The sequence below is a fragment of the Arachis hypogaea genome, chromosome 11 (assembly GCF_003086295.3).
Source record: "Arachis hypogaea cultivar Tifrunner chromosome 11, arahy.Tifrunner.gnm2.J5K5, whole genome shotgun sequence".
Classification (NCBI taxonomy): domain Eukaryota; kingdom Viridiplantae; phylum Streptophyta; class Magnoliopsida; order Fabales; family Fabaceae; genus Arachis; species Arachis hypogaea.
In genome coordinates, this window is record NC_092046.1 from 19,084,093 (window position 1) to 19,100,447 (window position 16,355).

The 16,355-nt window shown below is 35.5% G+C and overlaps 1 protein-coding gene across 1 annotated transcript; it reads right to left on the reverse strand.

Moving 5' to 3' along the window:
- Positions 1-1,452: 1,452 nt before the first annotated feature.
- LOC112720481 (mitogen-activated protein kinase kinase kinase 20-like) lies at positions 1,453-3,238 on the reverse strand. Its single transcript, XM_025771431.3, has one exon. It carries the CDS (start codon positions 2,746-2,748, stop codon positions 1,693-1,695), a length of 1,056 nt encoding a protein of 351 aa, XP_025627216.1. The 5' UTR covers positions 2,749-3,238; the 3' UTR covers positions 1,453-1,692.
- Between the last annotated feature and the right edge of the window lie 13,117 nt (positions 3,239-16,355).

Sequence of the window (16,355 nt, forward strand, 5' to 3'; positions counted from 1 at the left end):
CTCTTACTTTCAACTTTATTGTTCCGAGATATGATATCTCCCTAACCCTCCCCCACAGCAAGAAAATCTAGAATACTTTGATCTTACTCCTACGCTCCCAAAATTCTATGATTCATTTTGTGATGTTGGTAATGGTCGATTCCTTTCTTTATGTCCTCCCTATTTTATAGTATGCGATTTTACATTCATGAAAAGAATTAATGAAAAGTTATAGCCGGCTTTACAGGGAGTTTAATTTAATTTATTATTAGGAGTAAGGTGAAAACTCAGGTGAAGTCGACTTCACGTAAAATTGATATCTAAGAGTCGTTAAATAAAAATTTAGTCGTTAAATAAACTTCGCGTAAAGTCGAATGTACCTAAGTTTCCACCGTAAAAGTAATAACATCTCAAATATGTTACTAGAAAATTTGTAGTAGAACCTTTTAGTTTTTAATAAGTTTTAATTATTAAATTAATTTTTAATTTTTTTAAATAAATCAATAATTTTAATAAAAAATTAAACAAATTAGTCTCTATTATTATTTAATAAAAGATACATAATTCTTAAGAAATTTTAAAATTTTTAAATTAGTTCCCGGACAAAGATGAATAATAAAATATAAAAATTAATTTAACGACTAAAATTTATTGAGAATTAAAACATCCAACTAAAATTTTTTTAAGAATTGATTTAGAGTATTACTCTATTATTAATTACACAATTGTTTTAATGAATCTAAACCCTTTTGTTTATTTCAAATATTTTTGTTTGTCCTTACTATTTATTCACATGGAACAGAATTTTCTTAAAAGCATTTTGGTTTCCAAATCGCTGGAAGAGCTGGATTCATGCTGGCACATAGACACTGTGAAGGCCCAGGTGTTCCCAATGCTTTCATTCCCTTATATATATATATATATATATATATATATATATATATCATTTTTCACATTTGAGATTTCAAAACCAAACAAACTCAAAGGAATCAAAACATTCATTTACTGCATACTATATTTGCCTTCTTATTTGTAAATAAAAGATTAAAAGAATTCACAAGTATTGAACCCAAAAGAACATTGTGGAACTTTAAGCATTTAAGGAATTTGTAGAAGTACTGGTTAACATTTAAACATGGAACATGTTATTTGTATCAACGTGTATATTAAAATTAACAACTAAAATTAACTATTAATACAAAATATATATTAGATATAAAATATAAATTAAAAATGAGTTAAATAATATATATTTTAGTAATTATTTTTATTGTATAAATAATATCTAATATTTACATATTTTAAATTGATAATTAATTATAATAAGAATACATAAAGAGTACATAAAATTAATTACAAAATAATTTTTTTCAGTTAAAATAAATTTTGTTTTATATTGATTTTTCTTTTTATCTTTCTGTATTTTTAAAAAATAATAAGAACAGCCCAAGAAATAAAATTAAAAACCAAAAATAAGAAAAAATGCAAAATTTCATATATTTATAATTTATTTGGTATAATAATGTAAGAAGCCGCTGTACAAAGAGGGCCACAAGGGGCGCTAGTACCTAGTTAGAACTCTTTCATGAACTCTGCCTACTTAGTTTACAACCTAAATATTAGAATAAATGAATATAAATAATTAAAATTAGAACAAAAACCCTACAACTTGCTCTTTTAGTTCATTTTCCTGCTGCTTCTCCTCTGTTTAATTTAATTTCCCCTGATACTGGTCCAAGTCCAACCATCAGATTCCGGCCAATTCTCCCGCACTCGATCCTTTGTTGCAAGCCTCTGAATTCGATTCACGGCCGAAAACGAATCAAAATTAAAATTTGACTGTGGCTCGTGAGAGCTTGGAACAGAACAAACCCAGTCTGGGAAATCAAAGTGGCTTCGCGGCGAATAATTATTAGCCATGAAGTCAGCTTTCAATGAAACAGTATGAGAAGCGAGAAACGGATGATCCAAAAGCATTTCAGCCGTCCATCTCTTCTTAGGATTTTTAACAAAACACTTGTCCAAGAAATCCTTCCCTTCTTTTGAAATTTCATTTGGAATACAAGGTACTTCTTCCCCTGTTCCGATTCGAAGCATCAAGGACCAAATATTCGAATCTTTTGCAATGTTCCATGCCGGCTTACCAGTTACCATCTCTATTACAGTACACCCCAAGGCCCAAATATCCGCCGGAGACTCGCACTCGCCGTTGTTAACCAATTCCGGCGGCATAAACATAGGAGTTCCCCTGCATTCGAAACACTTATTTTTCTTCTCATTCCCCTGTTTCTCCCCTGTTTCTTTCGCTAGACCAAAATCCGCAATCTTAACCTGACCGTTTTCGAACATGAGTATGTTTTGAAGCTTTATGTCGCAGTGGGCGAATCCAGTGTTGTGAATATGGATGAGGCCTTCCACGATAGACTTCACGTGATGTCGAACTTCGAGCTCTGGGATACACCCTCCGCGGCGGTTAAGCTCATCCGAGAGGCTGCCTCGGGAGGCGTACTCCAGGAAGAGGTTGTAGTATTGGCGGCCATTCTCCAAGGTGTAATCATCGCCAAAGCACGTGATGATTCGTGGGCACGTGTTGCCGAGACGGTCGAGCACGTGTTTCTCGTTCTTGAGCCAGTAGGAGGCTCCAACCTCGCAGGACTTCACGGCGGTGGGAGAAACCAAAGATTTATCAGCAGAACCGTTTTTTGAAAACGCTAAACTAACCGTGGCGAAGCTTCCTCGACCAACAGGGTCTCCTCTTACCCAATCCATGGATGAAAATTAAAGGAGGAAAATTGTTTGAAATGACTGAATTGAATCTCTGAGATGTTGTGTTGTGTGGTTGTGTTGTGGAATTGTGTGGTTTTAATGCTTTATAGCGTTTCTTTGCTTTGCGGCGAAGAAAGAAAGAAAGGAAATGCAAGTAGAGAACGATAACAGGAACAACTAATAAATAACTGTGCCCTCCAAGTTTCAAGAACCCACTTTCCTTCATTTTATATATGCGAGAAATCTAGTTGATGGTTAGTGCCATAAGCCCAAGTTGAGTTGGGAGTATTAAATTAAATAAAATGAAAATTGTAAAAAAATAGAAAGTAGTGGAATGAAATTGAATAAAAAAAAGGTTGGGATGATTGAAGCACGTGATAGGTGAGGATATTTGGTGGAGGAGGGAGTGTTTTCCTGATTTGGCCGAACTAGCGCACCTCACTTTAGAACGTGGTTGATAAGATGAACGTTTCTTCAAATATCTTTCTACAGATATCACGCTTGCATTGTGACATTATGCCTTGTAAATACATCCATCAAAATTTTTTTAAATTATTATTTCAACAGTATTATGATTAATAAATTTTATAATTTATAGTAATTAATTAATTATTATTAATATTTTTAATAATATAAAATTATATTTAACAATATAAAAATTATGTACTCTTTTTTTAATTAAATATTGACTAAATTTTAATAAAAATACTAACCCTTAAACTTTTTCATTATTATTAACAACTTCTTCTCATTGTTTTAATGTTATATTGTAATTTATATTCTCTTCTTTAACTCATGCATAATTTACACCAAAAATTAATATATTAAAAATAAATTTAATGACATATATATTTATATTAAAATATATAATAATTAATTTAATAAATTTTTTATTTAAATATATATCATATTTTAAAATGCCTAATTTAACTTTATCAAGTTATTTAATAGTGTAAGAAAATTTCTTCGGACGATATTTTTTAAATATTAGATTATTCTTTATCATTTTAATTTGTTTTTTTTTAAATAAATAACAGTAATGTTTTTTTTTCATTATTTATAATTTTAGAAAGTTAAATTGTAAGGATAAATTATACATGAATTGAAATTTAAATAATAAATTTTAATTTTTTTTCATTGTTATTTACTTTTTATTTTTTATGTATGATTTGAGTATTAATGTCTTTTTAATTCCTACACATCACCTCTAGTCATGTTTAAAGTATCTTGGTATATCCAATGTTTTTGGTCATAGTTAAACTTTTACACGTACATGAATTAGGTCCTAATATTATCCGTATGATGATTTAAGTAGTGACGCGTGTTATGCAGCATTTTTCGTGATTTTGTTTTAGTGAATAATAATAACTTAAAGTAATTACGCAGAAGCATGATCATCACAACATTAATGTTCATTGACTCTCCGATCTAACTGGATGACGCAGTCTTATCCTTTCTTTCTTTTATTATTATTTTTTTTATTCACAAATTGCATGCTATGCTGCGCAGACTTATTATTGTTAGCAACTTGCAATTTATTTTATTTGAATATTCTCCAAGTTGGAATATGCTTTGATTTATGCTTTTTGGCGGTGGTTAACTAAATTCTGTATATATGCCTCCCCTCGTACAGTGAATACGCAATTCCATTCGTTGAATCAAGAATCGCTTAGCATAGAATAATTTACAGAGTACAGATATTTTATTGAGTTGTTATGTCTATATATCGAATATATTTTAAATATTATATTTATTAATATTTGTCTAATATATGTATCTGTTGTATCTAACTGTATTTTGATAGAAAAAAAATTATTTAAACATATTTTGATACACTTAAATACTATCACGTATTAACGTGTCAAACTTTATTTTTAATATATATTTTTAAAATAAATTTAAAAATAATATATATTATTATTTGTTAAAATAAAAAATATTTTAAATATTTTATATAATTAAAATAAAATATTAAAAAGAATTAAAAAATTTATTTATATTTTAATATCAATAAAATATCAAAGTATTATTATTAATTTAAAAAAAATACATCATATTTTATATATATGTGTTTTGTCGATTTTTAGCAAATCGATGGTGGTTCGATTCTAATGGTTTGGGAGCGAAACCTACTCCTCTTTTGCAGTGCATCAAAGGTTCTCGAATTAGACGAGTATTAAAACAGGAAATAAGTGAAAAGTGTCAAAAAGATAAAAGAAGTGTAAAAGAAAAAATTCGAAAAGTAAATTGACTGAAATCGAAATGGTTTGGATTGACTTTAAACAAAGCGGGTAAAATGCTTTCGACCGGATCAAATGACTTTTGACATAAAAATTAAAGGTGCTGAAATGTAACTTGGACAAAGAAATTAAACATTGCTTGAAAGATAAATTGGACAGGAAAAGTAAAGTTTTACAGAAAGCATAAATGAAAATTTAAAGACAATGGAAGGAACCCTATAGAAATCAAACTTGAATGCAGACTCAGAAATTCACTGGGATGTGAGTGTGCTTGAGTGTAGTTCTGAAGAAAAGTTCCAACCTTTATTCCTTCGAACTTGTCAGTATTTATAATCTACTTTTATAACTGACCACTAATTGCATGGTGCTGCCTTATATGCGTATTCCTAGGTAACCGTTCCCGCTCTTTTGCTAATAAACGTTACCAATAAATTTTCAACTCAGAGAAAAGCCTTCAACTCCCTTCTTTGTGTAACCGCTCGATTCTCCACTTGAAAGCACTATTCGATTCTCTATTTCGAATTACTTTCCCGATTTGTTGAGGTATCAAAATTGAGTACACGCCAGATAACTTCCATTCAACACTTGCACGTGTGTTTTTTCGATTTCTACTCCCTTCCTAACATCTCTCCAACATTTTGAATTAGCTTATCCTTTCGAAAGTATTTCTCGACCAACAAATTGCCCCCTAGGATTAATGTGTTTACTTTCGAGGCCACTCATTGGAAGATGAAACACTTAATCCTAATTCAGTTTTCAATCACTTTAACTAATCATAATTACCATTTACCTTCTCCATTAATTCTGACCCGTTTGACACGTTTCCTGCGACTTGCGTTTTCTCTCTCCACCACTTTGCCTTCTTCGCAAAGTTACCTCTTTTCTCTTTGAATTCTCTCTGTAATAACGGCTACAGTGAAAGCCCCATTAAATTCGACACTTCCGTCTTTGTTCAACTTTCTCGAACCCTTGTTTCCTAGATTTCTCTTGCATTCATCTTTCTTGTTCAACTTTTACTCTTCAATCTTCATTCTCTTTTGCTTTTCAATGGCTGCTTCTTCATCCCATGCTGCTGCACAAGACAAAAGCAAAGACCCCATGGTACAACCACTGGCTCCTCCAGCTCTTCACATTTTGAATCAGGTCAATGATGAAGTCATCGATGACCCACAACTTCAAATACCCTAGAATCCATATTCCCTTTACTGTGGGTGAAGATATCCATTGTTTCATTGGTCCCATCGAGAATTCGAAAAGGGCAAACAAAAAACTTCCTTTCTTCCCTAGTGCTCAAGGGGAAGACTTGTTGACCAATCAAGACCTTGACATCTCTTTCTTCACCAATCAAAAACCATTTAGGAATAACCCTAAGATTACTCCTCGAGGGATTGACTTCACAGCCTGGTATGAGCGACTTGCCCCATCGAAGAGCGCTGCTTGGGGGGCTCTCGGGATTCAGGATCTTCTAAGACTTCCCCACTTTTCTCCTTCGACACTCCCTTGGATGATCGAAGCCGTGACCTTTTTCTGGAATAGGACTACCAATAATTTTCACCTCCTTTGTGGGATGATTGGTATGTTACTTCTGAATGTGGTTGTAATTACCGGACTCCCGATTAATCCTCCTGACTTCACCTCTGACATGCAGCCCAAGCAACAGTACAACATTGCCCCCACAACCTCCTATAATGATTTTATTGTTCATCATATGGGTGCAGAAGGCACTCCCATCACAGATGATGAACATATGACCTTTCTATTTTATTAGCTAAATGCAATAATTTTCTACTCTTGGAGTGTTCAGATGCAGAAGCTTTCCTTCCTCTCGCTTCCCTACTTGATGAAGGGAACATTTTGAACTTGGCCAAGCTTCTTCTAGGACATGTTTTCGAAGAACTTGGCCAATTTGTTAATTGACTTCGAAACAACTATCTAATCAGCACAGGTGGCCCTCTCTGAATTCTTCAACTATGGCTCAATGCTATTTTTGAAAAGTATATGACAAAGCCTAGTGGTGGTGCTATAGACAAACAGCACATTAAAGGCTTCCGTTTGGCTAATTTTAAGCCAAATTTTTCAGAAGCGCAATCAAACGAAGACCGATTTTGGGCTGTCTTTTCTCTTTTTCATTCTTACAAAGACTTTCACAATGAAGACCTCAATTTCACCCCTTTTTGCGTTAAAATTGTGGTCCTGCGTGGCTCGAACGCCTCCTTTTCCCCAATGATTCTGAAGAAAATGAGCTTGCAAACAGAAGTTAGGCAAATTTACTGGCTGTACAGGTAATTCTTACTGGGCTTCCTCAGCATAAAAAGGAACATTTCAAGGTAACTCGGTATGCCCCCCGTTACACAGCTAGGCAACTTGGCTTCTCACAAGCCATCCCAACTCCTCTTCCCAGAAACAACAGGCCATTTCGCCATATTACTTTGGCTTCAAAGAAATAACTCGATCTCTGCCTTTTGAAAAATCATCAACAAAAAGAAGGCTATCATCACTTCGTTACGATCAAAGCTCATACATCACCAAGTCTTGCTTCGATTGGTGGACTACTTATTATTCCAAGTACAGTCGTACCTTGGAAGAGATCAAGCGTTCTGCAGTCCGAACAGTCCCTGCTGCTGAAGGTTCTCCTAAAAGACCCCAAAAAAGAAAGGTTGAAGCCACAGCTTCCCCACGACAACCGTTAAGAAAGAGTCGAAGGACTCCTACAAGGACTTCCAGAAGGGTAACTACCCTCTACTTATACATATACTTAAATTGAAATTCTTCGAAAATCACCTTTACTCACAAACTTCTTGATTTCAATCTTTCATCAGTTACAGTTACAAGCATCGAGCGAAAGCTCCTCTGATGACAGTGATCCATCCATTTAGAATCTTCTCACTGGATCCTCAAATTCGGATGATCCAATTGACTCAGATTCGGGCTCTCAATTGGTTCGAAGGACAAGACCCATTCCGGTAACATCGTGTTATTTTTCACATGTATTTCAATTTAATCAAAATAAATCCCAACTTATTGTACCTTGCATTTCAGCCCGTTATTGCTGCACAATCAATCACCTCATCTCTAGCACTTGATCAGCCACATCAATAAGACCTAGGACAAACCACATCTCACTCATCAATTCAAGCCACATAGTCTGTTTAGCCTCTCCAAGTCGCCTTTCCAATTCCGACTGGGACACAGGCAGTTGATTTAACAAAAGAGCACACCCATCATTCTCCAACACAAACTTTGATCCTTGGACATGTTTCTCCAACCAACCAGACTGCACTTTCTGCTGAATTTCAAGTGGCCCCTGATTCTGACTCCCCCTCTCGAGTTGCTGAGACTACTGCTTCAGATTCTCCATCTAGAGTTCTGGAGACCTTTCCTTCTCCTCAAAGAACCTCCAGTCCTCCCCAATAAGCTAAACCTCAACCTCTCCCTGGTCAAGGATCCGGAGATTTGGGTGTTTTTACCGGACCTACAAATGTCACCTTGATTAACCTGGTCACCATTCTAAATCAAGCTATTCAGGAGGACCAAGTGCCTATTTCTAACCCTGTACTCATTGGTCCTTCTACATCTAGTCCTTCATCCGGGATGAAAGTTAATGCTCGAGAACAACTTCTATCACTTTTCAAACTCCTGGACCATCCACCCATCGAATGGACCAATGATGCAGCCTTGAACAAGCTTTTGTCCGATCTTTTGAGTTCATCATTTGAACTTCAGGTTCCAACTCCACACTCTGCCATAATCAATCAATTCAAACAAATTGCCAACAGAAGCGTAATTACTCAGGAAAAACTTCAAGAAATCAAAGGTGAAGTAGCTAAGATCAGAACTGAATCAAAAAGCTATGCTGCAGCTCTTCAACCAATCAAAACTTCCTGTGAGGAGTTCGATTTGAGAATCTCTCAGGCTATTTCCATTCAAGCTCACTACGATAAGGAAGAGAGAAAACTTGAGGCAGAATTGGCTCAGATTAATGAAAAACTTGCCCAAATTCAAAAGAGAAGAGATGATATAGCTACACCTTTAGCCACTGTCCAATAAGAGCAACAACAACTTGTCCAAGAAATCGTTTCTATTGAGGCCAAAAAAGAAGAGTGTGAGAAACAACTTGACAATGCCCAATATGAAGAATTCAGGCATGCTGAAACACTTTCAGTTCTGGACAATGAAAGGGTAAAGCTACGCTTAAACCTAGCAAAGCTTATGGCACCTTACATTTCTTCACCTTAAACTTCAGTACCTGTAATGGTTTTCTTTATTTTCGGACTTATGCATTTTAATTTTAATTCAACAATCAATGGAATTGCTTTAAATACTTTCCATTAATCGAATTGATTATATTTTCCGATTCGACATCCTTAATTCGATATGCATTTCCAGAATATAATCCTACCACTTGAAAAGGGCCTTCCCAAGTATGGGACCATTTGCCAAGAACTCTCGATTTCTTTTCCATTGGCAAAATAACTTTCAAAACTAACTCACATATACTGAAGTATTTCTCCTTTATTCGACGATTGTAATTTCGAGCAACACTTTCTTTTTGTCGAATCATATTTTCAAGTGCCAATATTCGTTCTAAATCTATTTCATTCAACTCATCAAATATTGCATTCCAATAATCATCAACTGAAAAATCGTTTTATTTTGACACCCTCAAAGTATTCAGGATTATTTTCAATGGTAGCACAACATCACGACCATATACTAATTTATAAGGCGACGTACCTGTTGACCCTCTTGGTGAATTTCGATAAGCCTATAGTACTTGACTTAACGTTTCATGCCAAGTTCGAGGTCTATTTCTGATTTGTTTTTTAATCAAACTTATCAGAATTTTATTTGCTGTCTCGACTTGTCCATTAGCCTGTGCATAATAAGGGATTGAAGTAACCATATTGATATTCCTTGAAACTGCAAAATTCTTGATTTGCTGACCAGTAAACATAGTCCATTGATCAGTGCTCAATGTTTAAGGAATTCCAAATCGATGGATTATATGTTCCTCAATAAAATCTATTATTTCATTTTGCCCAACTTCTATTAAAAGAACTGTTTTGACCCACTTTGTAAAATAATCAATTGCTATCAAGATAAATTTATGATGTTTCGATGAAGGAGGATGAATCAATCTAATTAAATCCAAAGCCCATCCTCTAAACGGCCATGGCTTTATAATCGAATGAAATTCAGATGCTGGGATCTGTTGTATCGAACCATGCTTTTGACATTCCAAACATGCCTTTGTATATTCGATACAATCTTTGATCATGGATGGCCAATATACATGATTGCGATATAACACCCATTTTATCTTCTTCCCAGCCTGATGAGCACCACATACTCCTTTATGGACTTCACCCAAAGCAATGTCTTTATCATCTTGACTTAGACATCTCGACAAACTTCCATCGATTTCCTTCTTATACAACTCATCAGCCATCAAGACAAAATTTATTGCTTGCAATTTTATCTTTCTATCAACTAGGATGTTGGGATTCTTTAAATATTCAATAATAGGCTTTCTCCAATCATCATCTTCCCATTCGCCTACACGCAAAACTTTCCTTTCATCCGCAGGCACCAAAATTTGATGGATACTGGCCAATTTTCTTAAAGTTTTCGGGCCGATCTTGTATCTCGATGCAATTTGGGCTTACTCATTTGCAACCTCATTATGAATCCTTGGAATATGAACCAAAGAAACTTTTCGAAAAGAGGTTAACAACTCTCAAGCCGTTGCTAAATATTTTTGCAACTTCTCATTATTGCATTTAAACTTGTTCGATAACTGCTTTAGGACTAACTGAGAGTCCCCTAGGATTTGAACTCCCAAAGCTCCTTTTCCGATCAAGATTTCAAGACCCAAAATTAAAGCTTCATATTCTGCCATATTATTCGAGCAAGGATATTTTAGCTTGAACAAGAACTCTGATGGAATCCCCTCTGGTGAGATAATAAGAATTCCAACCCCTGCACCATCTTTGTACTTCGATCCATCAAAATATAACTTCCAATAATCGACTTTAATGTCGATTACATTTGCCCCCTGGTCATTCAGATTATTCGAATTATCAACTAGAAAATCTGCAATGACTTGACCTTTCACAACTTTGGCCGGGACATATTGTAAATCGAATTCTGTCAAAGCTAGCATCCATTTTCCTAAACGTCCTCATAACATTGAAAAATTTAACATATATTTGATGAGATCAGTTTGTGCTACAACTTTTACCGATTTAGCCACCATATAGCACTTTAATTTCATACAAGCATAGTATATGGATAAACACAATTTTTCTATCGGCAAATACCTTGTTTCAATATTAGTCAAAACTCGAATAAGGTAATAAACTGCCCATTCATGCCCATTCTCATCATCTTAGACTAGCATACACTTAATTGTGTTTGCAGATGCTGCAATATACAATTTTAAGGGCTTATGTGGACGAACATTCGCCATAATCGGAGCCTTAGATAAATAAGCCTTTATTGAAAGCCTTTATTGAATTGAATGCCTGTTGATGCTCTTTTGTCCATTCGAACTATGAATCATTCTTTAAGTTCACTAAAGGTGCAAACACTTGAGTACGATCAGAAAGATTCTAAATAAACCTTCGAAGATAGTTCACTTTTCCCAGAAAAGATTGCACTTTTTTTTTCGATTTAGGCACAGACAATGCTAATATTACATCGGCCTTGCTCTTATCGATTGCAATTCATTTTTTATGAACAACAAAACCTAGGAAATTCCCAGTCGATACACCAAAGACACATTTTAAAGGATTCATCTTTAATCCCTTCTTCCTCATGGTTACAAAATGCTTTTCTTAAATGATCAATGTGTTGATTCACCGAAATCGATTTGACCATAACATCATCGATATACACTTCCATAAATCTCCTAATATACTCATGTAATATAGTGTTCATTGCTCGCTAATAAGTTGCACCAGCATTTTTCAAACCGAAAGGCATAACCACCCACTCATAAGTGCCTAATACCTCGGGACAACGAAAGGCAGTTTTGGACACATCATCTTCTGCAATGAAGATTTGGTTATATCCCGAATAACCGTCCATAAAACTTAGAATTTCATTTCCAATCGATTAACATATCTGCGATTGGCATAAAATACTCATCTTTCGGCGTAGCATTATTCAAGTCTCTAAAATCGATGCACACCCTTAACTTTTCATTTTTCTTCATTACAGGAACAATATTCGGAACCCATTCAACATAATGTGCGGTTCGGATAAACTTTGCTTTAATCAACTGTCCTATTTCTTCCTTAATCTTTTTATTGATTTTTGGAGAAAAACAACGAGGGGTTTGCTTCACACGTCGAGCATTTGGTTTCAATGCTAATCGATGTTCTACAAGAGAACGATCGCGACCAGACATCTCATGATAATCTCAAGCAAAACAATCTTTAAATTCATGTAAAGGATGGAAAAGCTCAGTACGAAAAGGATCTACAAGATCTTTACAAATATAGGTAATTCGAACATCATTAAGAGACCCTAAATTAATTTCTTCTAGGGGATCTTGAGATTCAAACCCTTTTAAATGATCCTCATCTTTTACTGAATATTTTTCAAAACCCAAAGGTTCTAAATCATAGATGCAATCAAAGGAGAAATCAACAGATTCATTATAAATAGAACGGACTTGATCTTTTGCTGGATTAACAACAGCTTTATTTTCAACACAATGGACTTCTGCTATTAAATCAGAAGTTGGACTAACAATATCACTTGTATTACATAATGAAGAAAAACCATGACTAAACTCCATCGAAGACATCGAGTTGTTACAACTAAGAAAATAACTTGCATCCCTAAATGATTCCACTTCATCAGAGGAACCACCTTTATTTTCTACAGAAGATAAATTATTTAAATAATTATTTAAAGTTACCAGGTAATCCGAGACATCTTGAACATGGTCCATGGAGTAATGCCTTAGAACCCTTAAGATGAACAATCCCAGCCACTTGGGATCACATTCAGATGTGGATGGCACAACTTCACTGTTAAACCTTTTGAAGACAAGTAACAGCCCTCACAGTTATAAGAATTTAATGCCCTGTCAACATTCAAAGGCTTCAGTTTTGGGCTATACATCCTGAAATTGACATGCAACTGTTTGACATATAAATTCGAATCTGCCTTAACAACTTTAGGCTTGCCATCTTCTATCCAAAGGAGGACACTTTGATGCACACTAGATGGTATAGCCCCAACTCCGTGGATTCAGTCTCAACCCAGTAAAGTATTGTAACTTGCTTTCGATGGCACCACAACAAACACAGTGTTCGGTTCAAATGACCCCACCTTCATCCCCAAAGTAACCAGACCTTTTGCAGGAGTAGAAGAACCACTAAAGTCTGTTACAACAATATTGGTAGGGACCAAATCATCAGAATGCTTACTAACCTTTATCAGCATCCTTTCTGGTAAGAGATTTATTGCTGCTCCACCATCGATCAAGACTTTATTTACCTTAATCACACTCAAAGTAGTAGTAATATGAAGTGGACGAAGATGAGACTTTTACTTTTCAGTGGGCCTCAGAAAATACCCTGGTTCATCCCATATCGGATGAAAGAAAAGGCTTTCTCAGCCTCCATGTCATAATCTTCTTCGAGATTGCCTTCATACTCGCCCAAATACTCAGTTGAAATGATCGAAATAGCTTCAACAATCTCATCATCTCCTTCTTCGAAGTATTCTTCATCCAAATCAGCCTCTTTGCCTTTATCGGTTCTTGGAGAATGAGCTATTGCCTTACCTTTCTCTAACATTGCAGGAGACAAAATTCCCTTTGGGCATGTCTCTCCATCAGAAGGAAAGACTATTCGGGAATGCACCAAAGGTGTTGCCCCCTTGTCTTTGTCCGACTGAGGCTTCTTATTCTGATTTAGATTCCTTCTTCCTCTACTCCTTGGGTATCCTTTGGCCTGATCACGTTGGTAGGGAAACTGATTTCAAGAAGGTCCTCGATGTCCCCATTGTGAATTTCGTCGATAATGAGCATCTGGATTCTGAAATTCTTGACAATTTCGAATCCACTGGACACCTATAGCCTAAGAACGGCTTAACGGTGCAACAACATTTTGCTAAGAGGCCTTGGAACTTTGTCCCTCTATGCGCCGAATTGGTTGCCTCTGACGAGCTTGTTCCTCTCTATGGGCTAACTCCTTCTTCATCCTTTCTTTCTCAAAAATTGATGCAGCCTCCACATCAAACACAACATTGCATCGAGGACACAAAGATACGTCCCGATCTTTAATCTTTTGCTGCACTAAGAGATCCAGTAAACCATCCCCTGTTCGAGGATATACTGATCAAACTTGTGACTCGAAATCACCTAAAGCCACATCAAAATCATAAGACATACCAACCATATTTACTCCAAAATATGGTTCAGCAAAACTAGCTTCAGCGTCAAAGGGATCAACATCAACCTTCATTTCTTTTTTCCCATCATCAAACTTCAAACGCCCTTCTAGCCTCCTGAATTAAGTCCCTGAAATGAACACAACTATTAGTCGAATGATTGGTTGCTTGGTGTAATTTACAGTAAGGTTTCCCTTTTAAATCTTTCACCGAAATTAAGGTTCTACCCTCTGGTAGAATTAATTGTTTATCTTTAAGCAACACATCGAAAATCTGATAAGATTTCAAAATATCAAAACTATATTTCTTCTCACTCTTTAGTTTCAAATCATTCGACTTTTCATTACTAGGGAGCTTTTTAAGTAAGGAACAAACATATGGAGGACCTTTGTTAAGTTCAGCCAAATCAACCTCTGTTTCAAGATCGAATTCCTCCTCTGAGGATTCCATGGTCACATAAGAAACCTTCTCCTTTCGAGTAAAAGGTCTACTCTTTAACTTTTATTCATTCCTATACTTTTCCTTTTCTTTTTTCATCAGTTTGACTTGATGAACCCTTTCAACCAAATGGGCTAAGTCAGGGATATGCACATTAAGCAGTTTTCGACGCATATAAAATCCTAACCCCATAACTGCTATTTTCACCACTTAACTCTCGGGTAATGATATATAACATCTACTTCTAGCATTTTTGAAACGTATCATATAATCATCAATGATTTCACCATCCTCTCATTTCAAAGCAACTAGGTTAGTAACTGCCACATTCAATTCCCCTCGATAAAATTGAGCGTGAAAAGCAGTTTCTAACTGATTCTATGTCATTATCGAATTTGGTCTAAGATTCGAAAACCAAGTAAATGCATTCTTCGTTAACGAAGAAGGAAAAAACTTCATTTTCAAATTCTCATCATTGGCTAGATTCTCAATCTCGACCAAATATCGAGCGACATGTTCAGTGGTTGACTCTCCGACTTTCCTTGCAAATTTTGTGATTATTTTTGGATTTTTCACCCCCTCTTGGCACTTCAGCCATTTGAACAACTTGAGGGAAAGCAGACACAAAATGGGGTCGATTCATAAAACCAACGTTCAAACCAAGTCAATTGAGAACTTCTTCCATAATTCTTGTGACTTGATAACGTTCACTACCATGATTAGCATATAATCTGGCTAGAACATCGTCTGCATTTTGACCTCGGGGAATTATCTGAGGATTCTTTCTACTTAAAACATTGTTTTCCTTTTGAAATATATTTTCAAATCCTTCATTGTTCTCTTTGCCATCATGCCTTTCACCTTCATCATAATCAACGATTCGAGCAATTCGTTTGACTTGCCTTGCAAGATGTTCAAATTTTGATTCGTGATCAGCTATTATAGAATTTAAAATTATGGTCATTTGCTAAATCAATAAGTTGACTAGGTTATGATGGCTTTCCTCTACATGCTATCGAAATACCGCCACGGAATTAGAGGCATTCGATGTAGAGCCCACATTATAATCATGTGAGAACTCAGAATACTGTTGTGGGTTTTGAGCATTATTTCCTCCATTTACACTCCCGAAACGAACAGGAGGAACAAAACTACTCACCGGTGGAGTATAACCACGAGGAAGACCATAAGGTTGGAGGCTGGATTGGTGGTAAGGTACCACGCGGACGAATATTATGTCCAGCATTTTTAGGTTGTACACTAATAACCACTATACTTTCACTTAGAACTACACCTTCCGAACGTGAAGTAACGTCCGAAGATTGCACAGTCACTGGTATGCTATCATTGGTGGACGAACCACCATTCACATTTGATTCTTCATCAGCCATGCGAATAATCTTTCCACTTCTTAATTGCATACACCAAATGACACCATGAAACAAATCTTTTGACACACTTCAGTTTAAAACTGTCCCACCAGGTGTGCTAATTTGTTTTGTCAATTTTTAGCAAATCGATGGT